Genomic DNA, 11,957 nt, shown 5'->3' with positions numbered 1-11,957 from the left:
GTTCAATATTTTGGCGTTCAATTGTTTGACATTCAATATTTTGAAGGCCTCCCCCCACAGGTATAAATATAAAATCTATAACTGTGGTTACCTCTTTAATATTACCACAGATTAAATGAAACCAGATAGTGCACTCATGAAAGTCGGTAATATGTAAACAAATTTTTGTACTTCTCAAATCAGTCTGGCTAGGAAAGGAAAAAATAAATTTACCATATTTCATAAAACTGGTCATACCGTACGCTATATGTTATCAAACATATTTCATGATAATGTTTTGTTTATGTGTTTGTTTGGTCACGTGCTTAAAATTTAATTTTTATAAGTACTTGCAAAATTTTTGTTAACTTTTCATAATTATTATTTTATGATGGAATTAAAAAAGGGAAATGGCTTGTCATGCGCAGTAAAATACTGCAACAATAAGTCGAGAACCTCTGTTGGTGTTAGTTATTTTACTATGCCAAAAAATACAGAAAGGTAAATAGCATTATATTGTTTATTTTAATTTTAACTTAACTTACTAATTATTTTATTTTTTAGACGTTCCGAGTGGATTAAGCAATGTTTGCCTGAATATGCTGATAAAAATGCATTTGTTCAGAACCTGAGAATATGTAGTGAACATTTTGAAGACAAAATGTTCCTTAATGTTCAAAAAAAAAACAGGCTGACTGATTTTGCAGTTCCAACATTATTCAGTGGTGAGATATCATTAGATGTATCTTGGACCTCAATTTAATATTATCATTTAAAACATATATAGTTTAGATAGCTCACTGTCTAATATTTGGCTAAAATAGGTACTTATTACTTATTAGTGTATTAATTTAGCTCTCACTAATTTTAGATGAAATTCTTGCGAAAAGAGAATCCGAGAGTGATTCAACAATGAATGAATCAAATGATCTATCAACACCAATGGCATGCTCAAGCCCAATTTCATGTCCTAGCTGATGTAAGCTCCTCGTTCTAGGTTATTTAGTCAATCATTTTTCTTTCATAAATATGTTATTAATTTGTATTTTTTTTATTTTTAGGCTCATCTTTAATTAATACCTCTGACTCTTCTTCTCAGACTCCAGATCATTTGTCATATTCTACACCCAGGAAAATTTTGTTAAGATCGGAATTGAAAGAAGCAAAGGAAAAAATTAAGAATTTGGAAAAAACTGTTGCAACTCTAAGTAATGTATTAGCAGATAATGATTCCACAGATGTTTTCTTAAAACAATGCCAAAAATTTTTATCTCCTACATTACTCTTAATTGTCAGGTCTCATTTAATGTTTAAATCTAGGAAAAAAACAGGTTACAGGTATTCAAAATCTCTAAAACAATTTGCTATAACAATTTATTTTTTAGGCCCCAGAGTGTATAACTTTATCGTTGCCTAGTATAAGTACACTTAAGCGATCTACCTCAAAATTTGAAATTCAACCAGGTCTTAATGATTTCCTATTTTCCTTTATAAACTTAAAAACCAAAAATTATTCTTCTGAAGCAGTACAGTGCATACTTTGTGCAGACGAAATGTCTATAAAAAGTCATTTATACTATTTGATAAAAAAAGATGAAATCATGGGATTCAACATAACAAACTATCGCAAGACTTATGAACCTGCGAAGTTTGCATTAGTATTAATGCTCAGGGGTATTAATGTGAATTGGAAGTTGCCTTTAGCGTATTATTTAGTTTCCAGTACTTGTACCGGGTATGATTTACAAGACATAATTTTTACAGCACTAATAAAACTACAAAGTACACCATTGGATGTTAAAGCCTTTATTTCGGACATGGGATCAAATTTTATAGGCTTAAGCAATAATTTTAGTATTTCTCCTTCTCGTCCGTATTTTGAAATCAATAACAAAAAGATTTTTTATATTTTTGATCCACCACACCTTCTCAAGGCTACTAGAAATATGTTTTTACAACATAAATTTAAAGTAGATGACAATTTTATTGACAAAAAATATGTTGTGTCGTTTTACAAGAAAGATAGTGCTAGCAATTTAAGATTAGCTCCCAAATTAACTAACTCACATGTCTATCCTAATGCATTTCAGAAGATGCGTGTTTATTTGGCGGCACAATTGTTTAGTGCCACAGTGGCAGCCGGCATGAAAACATATTTAGCCTTAGATAAACTTCCTTTTAAGTCGAGGCCTACAATTGAATTTATAGAAAATATTGATAAATTATTTGACATTTTTAATTCTTATAAAAGGCCGAATTCAAAAGATTATAATAGACCATTTATCAATTCTCAGCTTCAAAGATCACACCTATTATTAATGGAAAAAATGTTTAATTCTTTAATAGTTTTAGACAAAAATAATATAGATGTAACTAAAATAATGAAGTTTATAAGAGGATGGTTAGTTTCTATTGCTAGCTTAAATTTATTGTGGCAATCCTTATCTTCTGTAATTACTAGGCAAAATTATGTTTTATTTACGAACAGGATCAATCATGATTGTCTTGAGAACTTGTTTTGCACGTTTAGGCAGAGACAAGGAAATAATTTCAATCCAACTCCAGTACAATTCTATTATTCATTTAAAAATATATTTTTCATGAATTATTTTAAACATTCCAACAATGCTAATTTCCTGCAAGATTTTGATGACATTCTATCTAATATTCAAGACCCTACCATTTCTGAGGTTCAAAATATTATGTTTCCAGATAAAACTCCATTTAAATTTAAATCTTCAATACCGGTAACATCTGTTGATTATCGGGATTTAGAATTGCCTGATCAAAATAGACTAACTTATATTTGTGGCTATTTTATTAAAAAATGTTTGGAAACACATATTTGCGATATTTGCTTAAATTATGCCAAATTTCAAAAAAATTTAGAACCATCCTTTTTATTTTCTTACTTTAAAGCTTATGAAAATTCTGAAAAATCCACTTTTGGAAACCTATAAATGCCACATTCAGAATTTTATAATTATATAAATAGTTTAGAAACAGTGTTTATTAATCGTTTCCCTGTATTAGCAGCTGAGAATAAAGTAGGTGAAAAATTGAAACTTAGTATGCTATCAATTTACTATTCTCACCCGTGTGAACATTTTAATAAAGACTATCTTTTAAATTTATTCATAAGATTTAGGATTTATTCATCATTAAATTTTTTAAATAGGGAGATGGCTTCTGAAAAAATAAGGAAAAATAGAAAATTAGCAACATTAAAACATTTATAATTATTAATTATTAATAACTGTTATTTTTTATTTGTTAATATGTATCAATATGGATCAACATGGATCAATATGGAACAATATGATCTACGAGAGTAGGGCGTCATTCCAATGAAATTGTATCTAGATAGTTATTTGAATAAAAATGTATTTGAGTTATCTGAAAACATTATTATTCCAATAATAATATTTTCAAATTATTCAAATAAAAATGCATTAATTAATTGGAATAAAATAGTGTCTTTTTATCTGTGAACAATATTTTTCGTAAATTATTGTATTACAATATTTTTGTTACTCCTATTTGGACCTACTGCATCGCGCAGTAACCAATCAGATCCTGTTGTTTGGAAATCTATTGTTATATTCCGAAGTGCACTATCTGGTTTCATTTAATCTGTGATATTACCATGGACATTTACCGTTCGGCTGAAATATGGAACGGATTTAATATTTATCGACTTAAATACTGTCAGATAAAATATTTTCGACTGAAATAATGTCGGCTACAATATTTTCAGAATTTTTATAGCCCAGGTAATAACAATTGTAATTGTATTATTAAAAACTACTATTAAAACCATTTTGATCAACTGATGATGTAATTGACGATTTCACTAAAAACAAGATGCATCGATTTGATATCTAACTAAAATATTTTTATTATTTAGGTACCTGTGTTTAAAAAAAAAATATTGAAGATCATAACTAAATTATCTTGTGTATATTGGTGTGTTCGAAGGGTGGAGGGGGGAGTTGTAAGTTATCAGAACCACTGCTTACACTCATTCACATCCCACGCCACGTCACATGGTGTGTTAAATAGGTAGATATTTAATTAAAGAGTTTAATAATGTGGTTTCGGGGTCTCCAGTTTATTGATATGAATTTCAAAGCAAAGCAAAATGCAATTCTAACCTAAAGATTCCGCCAGGGAAAAAATAATCTTCCCGAACATTTTAGTTTTATTTTACTTACATAGCTAATTTATAAATATTATATGAAATACCTGTATAAAATTGTTATCGCTAATTGATGATAATCTAACTTGTAATTATGCGAAAAACGACTAGTAGTATTGTACTATTGTCCAACGCTAATCTAGTTAGTCTCAATTTATCATCGTGTCATTATACTTCGCAATAATGAATTTCGAAATCGTAGCTGGTGAACGAGAAAATGACTCATTTATCAAAATGAAAATTTTTTTAAAACAAACTTTGTGAAATATTTATGTGCGTATAAGTGGAAATGTGTTAATAAAAAGTGTAACGCAAAAATATACATTAACGAATCCTTAACGGAAATTTTAAAATATGATATTGACCATAAAAATCATGAAAAACAGTCAATAAATGTATTGAAAAAAAAACTATTTTCAAACCAACTCAAGAGAAAACTTACAGATGTAACAGAAAGTTCTTTAAAAATTATAAATCGTGAAATACTAAAAAATCCTCAAATTGAAAATATCATGGAAAATGACTATGTTGACAATATCAAACAATGTATACATCGAGAACGTAGAAAACTCATACCTTCGCTTCCAAAAAATCTTATTGAAGTCATTGAAGCTATGAATAATCGTGAAATAAGAACTGTTGAAGGTGAGTCATTTTTAATACATACAGATTTGGTGAACAATATGTGTTTTTCTACAGACAGTAATCTAAAGGCTCTAAGCTCGTCTAATATAATATTTGTTGATGGTAAATTTTCTTCGTGTCCTATGTTTTTTTATCAACTTTTTACAATCCATGTAAATATAAATGGGCATTATGTTCCATTAGTTTTTTTTTATTACCTAACAAAACAACACATATTTATGAATTAGCATTTAGCTTTTTAAAAACTAAATGTGCTGAATTAAATTTAAATTTAAAACTGACAACAATTGTGGCTGATTTTGAAGAATCTATTCATGCTGGGGTAAAAATGATTTGGTCATTAATACAAGTAATCGGATGCAGATTCCATTTAACGCAAAGTTGGTGGAAAAAAATCCAAGAAATTGGATTAACAGACGTGTATAAAAATAAAAACTGTGAGTTCGGAATATGGTTAAGAAAAATATTCAGACTTTCTTTTATAGGTCCAGAGAAGTTTCTGATTGTTTTATAGAAGAGTTTATGGTACACTGCCCTAATGATCCAAAAGTGTTAACATTTTGTGATTATTTAACTGAAAACTACATTGACGAGTTTTCGAGATTTCCACCCAATGTTTGGGCCTCTTTCTCCATTAGTTCTGAGCGAACCACGCTTTATTTATCTTTCCACGCAAAACTAAATTCTTTGTTTACAAAATCACACCCAAACATTTTTTTATTTATACACGTCTTAAACACAAGGATCCAAACAGATACGTACATTATCCTCAGATCAACTCACAAAACAAAAATTAGTAAGAACACAAAATATATTCATCAAAAAATAAAAATCGAAGATTTATTAAAAGATTATGAGGCTAAAAAAATTAACCACTCACATTTCATTAGTTTGACATCATCCCATTATAAAAAATAACATTGTAAAACTTATTTTATTTTTTATTTATTTATTTGAAAACTTAAAATTATATTTGATTAAATTAATTTATATTAAAATTTAAAATTCAATATTGAATTATTTTGTAGATACCTAAATTATTATTATTATACAATTTTATTTATTTAACTATATTGTATTATTGTATATATATATTAATTCACATTGCATTAGTTTGGCATCCATCATACTATACAAATATCATTGTATAACTTAAAACTATATTTGACTAAATTAATTGTATTATTATATATATAGATATATTGTATTGTATTAATTAGTATACTGATTATTAATTTTATTTTTAATATTTAAATTAATTATTGAATTATTTTTTAGACACATTATTATTGTTATAACCGAAACAGGTTGACAGTTGCAGTTGCCATGTCGAGGTAGAAATTGGTAGGTGGCGGAATCGATAGGTTGTTTTTAGACTACCTGAACTGGCGGAGTCGATACTGGCGGAATCGATGCTACATTGGCGGAATCGATAGGTGCCCCAAGTCCTGTATATCTTAGTTCGTGCTTCTAAATAATGGTAGGTGCTCTACCCGAATTTATGGAGACTACGATATTTTATCGTCCAATATTCCTGTGAGTGTGTATGGTTGATTTACACGAATTTTTATTTTAATAATAATATTAATGGAGAGTCCTAACTTCTAGCTGATTTGCACGCATGCGGGTGAAAAACAAAATATTATGTAGCTTGTACAGCTTTGTCAGAATAGAAATCGCACCACTCATCCGCTCCAGCTAAAGCATTAACGAATTGTTATTTATATTATAGATCGTAATATGGTCGTATAAATAGTATACATCCGGTGTTCAGCACTGTCACTTTGACCTCAATTTGTAAAAATTAATTATTAAAGAGGGAGTGAAATGAGAAAATTTTCAGACGAGACTTCGAAGAAGTGTGATGATCTAATACGTGAGTAGCAACGGATACAGCTGCAAATAAATGGCCACACGTGTACGAGTGTGAGCAGTAAATAATAATATATTAATTCGGGATGACCCGCATTATGACCGTGGGAGCGAGAACATTTATCGTGAGCGTGAGGGATAGGCCTATACAGTGAATCTAGGAAAAAAAAGCCCCGTACTCACTAAGTACATTATTCTTTTTTGTTTTGATTTGCATGATTAAATATAATCATAATATAATCATTATATTTATCCATGTAACACTTCTTTAACATATCCATAATCATAAATATAATGTTATAAAATACTAGTTTAATAATTTGTATAAACTTTTATAGTTTTAAGTCATAAATCATAATAATATTTAAAAAGTTCATACACCTAACATTAATCAATGAATGTTAACAATTGTTTTTTATTTATTATTAAATTATTATTATTTTAATTACAAATAATCACAGCAATAACTATATGTACGAAAAACTCACATTTTTAATAATAAAGTGTTGTAGATACTAAGATAGAGTCTACAATAAAATATAATACCTTCATCATTTTTAAGTCAAATGTTTAAGTCAATTATTTTTATTACGATATACTTTAATCTCTTATATTTCAAATGTATGTTTATACCTAAATAGTTCAAAATATTGGGTTTATTATTTTATTAAATATTATTATGATGTAGTGGTCTAGCGACTATACAGATGTCGTTGAGTGAAATAGGATGAGGTGTATTTAATTAATATGCAACGCTTGAGGTATGAGGTTGTATTTATTGTTATCTAAGAGTAGAAAACAAATGTAATTAAAAACTGCGATTAGAATAATCTGTACTAGAATACTGGTCACAAGGTATTATTCAGAATGTTCAGAAATATATCGAGTTGAGTCGAATATTTTCCAAGTCCAAATAATAAACTTATCGAAATTATTCGAAGTCCAAATAATACAATCAAAAGACTGACTGGCGTGAAGGTGCTCTGGCTCATATGGTCAAATCACATCTGAATATGGGCTGTTCGGGGGTCTCCTATAGATGCGTACCCTCTACTTCTCGCAGCCCTCTTGATACGAGTATCGTTCCCACGGATGCTGTGTCCGCCGACAATCGTACCGGGAAATACTAACGGCCCACGCTCCGATACGACTTTCCTGAGTGCGTATCCTGGACATTGTCATGTGTATAGTCGAATATTTATTATGTGTTATTCGAGATTATTATGCACCGACGAATTATTAGTCACAAGCATGGGTAAATATTATTTCAGTATTTCCAGGAAACAAAATAGGCTCGGTAAAAATATAATAATGATAATTGCTTATTGTCGCAACCCTCATATTATATTGTGCTATGTACTGACGTCCCGCCATATACGTATATACTTAAGATAGCGAGGGGGACGCATGAGATTGTTCACACTAGGATGTGATTGACCTCGGGAAAACGCTTCGAAAGATTTAGGATAACAACTAAAGTCTTTGTAGTGGTCCAGCCCACAGATCGTGGTGTACAAGATGAAAGATGATGAGGTGTAAATAATTCTAAGTCAATTTTAGATTATTATGAACATAGACTTTATTTGACATATAAAACTCTGGCTTGAAGGTGCTCGTACTGTCTCTGGTAAATCACGTCTGAATATCGGGTGGATGAGTCTCTGTTATATAGGCATATCCAGGTCGCAGAATAATAACATATTTATACAATTAAATAGATATAAATAGTGTTGTATACTTACTAATCATACTACAGTAGTAGAGTACACGGGAGTTCTTATGTCCCGCAAAATTCAACAATTTTTATTTTTAGTTTATATAAATGTTAAGTAATGCATGAATATTACTATGCCGCCTGCTTGTGGTCGAACCGCGAATTAAAGTGACGCCGTCGTACATCAAACATCAAATTATTTTATAAAGCTGTTAATGTCGCTTTGCTGATTATTGAATATCTATCTGAAATTAAATAAGGACATTTTAAATTTTAAATATTCTCGAATAGCTTAAAATATACCTAACCAATGCACTCAAAATTAATATATAAAATATTAATTATTCATTTCGTGCTCGACAGTATTCAGAGAAAAGATTAAACTTGGAATTTTACAAACAATTTTTATTTAACAAAAATATTAAGGAAAAAAAGCGAATTTTTACGGAAATCCGGTTTTCGATAAAATCGATTTTGGTTTTCGATGCAATTATCAAAAAAAAAAAAAAATACCGTAGATATACATGAAATTTTTACTGAATATTTATAACAGCTTTTTCTATAAACCATACAATTTTGACAACAAATTTTTATAAGCTTTTGAATTTTGAATTTTGACAAAATAAGTAAAAGTCACGAAAATGTGCTAAATATTTTGAGTTAGAAATTCATAAAAATGTTTCGTTTTATATCTAAGTGTTTAAAACGTAATACAAAATTCCTTATAAGTTTGTCTACCTTTACCAAAAAAAAAAAATTATACCCGAAAGTCGAATTAAATTTTTAGAAGCATTTGAAGTTGAAATTTTGACAACATTGAATATTCACTCTATTTCTCATATTATAGTGATTTTTACTTATTTTGTTACAATGGAAAAACCAATAATTGGAGATATTTGAAATTCACACCATTTGTTTATATTTTCAATTCATGTACTTAATACAATTTTACTGTTTACAAACAATTTGAATTTTGAATTTTTTTAGTTCATTTAGGTTTTTTTCAGGAGGTTAATAAAATGTTAATAAAATTGTATTTGTTGGGTAAAAAAACTTGAGAATTCAATAAAATTCTCCTGATAGATATTTACAATATTAGTTAAAAAATATTTAAAATACATAGGTACGATTTTTGTAATGAGCATTTAAAGTTTAAATTTTAACAAAATTCACATAATTTAAAATGTACAAATAATTTTATAATTTAAGATTTTTGAAATATTCAACTTTCATAGGTTAGGGTTGAAAATTCAAAACAATGTTACAAGCAAATAAGTTATTCTGTTATTAATAAATCAAAAAAATATTATCACAGATTTTTTATGCTCAAATGTGAACTAAATTAAAGGTTCAAGTGCCAAGAATAATGATTTATGTTATTTTGTTGTAAATTAAAAATATTATTCGTGGGTACTTGAAACTTTTAAAGTATATTTATAAATATTTTATACCCACAATGACTTTTCAAATGTATTTTTTTTTTTTAATGAATTTAATCTACTGCGTAGTACTAATACTTACTAGTAAAATAAATTACTTTAATCACAACAATATCATCGAATATACTAAATTATGGAGTAATATTATAGACTGACAGACCGTCTTCGCTCAGAATCGTTTTTCGTATAGGTACAATGATTTTTAATCGTTGAATTCAAACTTAACACCATCCATTACAGCGATCCAATTGTAACCTAATGTACAGCAGAGCGACCTCCACATACCAGCTTTTATTAAATATAATTTTCAATATCTTAACATTTTTAACTTAACTGATTTTTATTGCTAAACATTTATTAAATAATGAGTTACTTTTAATCAAGTCCTAGTTGCGTAGTTTGTTTATAAAATATAAGATAATAAATATAGTAAAAATTATTATTATTGATGATGCTACGTTTTAAATCAAAATTTACTTTTTATTATTTTAAAACCAGAAAACTGGCTATTTATGTACATAAAAAAAAAAAAGTTAGTTGTAAGTTTCCAAATCAATTTTAACTTAACTGAATTAAAAATAAAATTAGGAGAACTATTAACTTAAAACTTTTTGAAATGTTTCATATCGACTTAACTTGACTCAGTTAAACATTTTCATTAACTAGCCCAGGCTTGTAGTTATTATTATACTAAATTGTTTTTTACATGTTGGTACTACATAACATATTATCTAACTCTAAGTTATTGCAACAATTATTTATTTTGTTTAAACACAATATTTCAGGAATAATTATATCATAAATTAATTAATAATAAAAATAATCGATTTGAACGATATTTATAAAATATTGAAATAAAATAAACACACTTGCTAATCAGTTATGGTATCTATTTCCTGTGTATTATACTATTATTAAAATAAAAATGAACCAGTAGCAGAGTTTTAGTAGATAACTAACTTGCCGTGCCTAGTGAGGAAATATGACTTTCGTAAGGTATAAAAGTATAAAACGTTCTTGAATAAAATAGTTAAAACACAAATTAACACATAATAACTACGTATAGGTAGGTAAGATAAAAGCTAAAATTTTAAGAGATTATTTTAGCTATATAATATCTGTAATTTCTAATAACAAATAGCTCATAATACGTATATTGTTGAACATTTTACTATATAGGCTGCGTTTTTTTTCAGAGATGGTATTCGTCAGTGAAAATTTGCCAAATTTTTAATACAATGTCATATTACGCAGTGTGAAATGTGTTGACGTGAGTGTTTCAAAGGCTTAGTTGTATAGCAGAAAACATGTGGGTATGTACTTTTTATTTTTCAGTAGATTTATTTAATATTGTTAAATGATCAGAGTTTGTATTGCCCCCAACTTTTCAATTTAATTGTATTGTAACTACTGGTATAACGCTATTCCGGCTATCAATAAAATTATGATAAAAATTATGAAATTGGTCAGGTATGAAATTTATTTTATTTTTTAAATAAATTTTTTTTTTGTAATATTTAAATATTTTCACCGATTATCAGGTACGATGACCTGTAGGCACTATAGAGACTATGTGTGAGAGAGCGAAAGAAAGGTAGTGAGTTGGAAAAAAGGGGGGAGTAGAGAGAGAGAGAAAGAGAGAAATGTGAAGGAGAAACACTGAGTGAGAAAAAGTTGATGGGGGGAGAAGGGAGAGAGAGAGTGAGACTTGTAGGGAGAGGGAATAGGAAGTGTGGATGTAGAATAGTTAGGTTAACAATGTCGAATACTTAGGAAATGTTCTTGAGTTGCAAAGTCCACTAGACCAATCAGCTGAAAAACTACCTCGTGGTAGGTTGAAAACCTTGACTTATGGGATAGAATAAAAAGATCGGTTGAGGATGTCAGAGCACTGTTTGTTTGCTCCCTATATCCCACGCACAACAAAGCAATTAGTGTATCAGAACCAACCATATATATTGTACCTTTAATAATGGTTGGTTCTGCTAAACATGAATTTGCTTTAATGCGCGTGGGACATAAAAAGCAAACAAATAGTGCGTAGACATCCTCTCAATATAGTGTCATCAAGTTGAACAAAAAAGTAAGAAAAGACGTATTTCTATGTCAA

The 11,957-nt window shown here is 28.5% G+C and overlaps 1 protein-coding gene across 2 annotated transcripts; it reads left to right on the top strand.

Annotated features, from left to right (window-relative positions):
• The first annotated feature begins 342 nt into the window (after window positions 1-342).
• LOC111033940 lies at window positions 343-1,131 on the top strand. Of its 2 annotated transcripts, none has more exons than XM_022314900.1 (4): window positions 343-480; window positions 544-704; window positions 851-958; window positions 1,041-1,131. In XM_022314900.1, the coding sequence occupies exons 1-3, from the start codon at window positions 368-370 to the stop codon at window positions 955-957; spliced, it is 381 nt and encodes a 126-aa protein (XP_022170592.1). In that variant the 5' UTR covers window positions 343-367; the 3' UTR covers window position 958; window positions 1,041-1,131. The 2 variants fall into 2 exon arrangements, with proteins under 2 accessions (XP_022170592.1, XP_022170593.1); XM_022314901.1 differs by having other exon boundaries at window positions 851-976; window positions 1,041-1,128.
• Window positions 1,132-11,957: the final 10,826 nt, after the last annotated feature.

This window comes from Myzus persicae, unplaced genomic scaffold (assembly GCF_001856785.1).
Source record: "Myzus persicae strain clone G006 unplaced genomic scaffold, MPER_G0061.0, whole genome shotgun sequence".
NCBI lineage: Eukaryota > Metazoa > Arthropoda > Insecta > Hemiptera > Aphididae > Myzus > Myzus persicae.
This window is presented reverse-complemented; position numbering and strand designations above follow the sequence as displayed.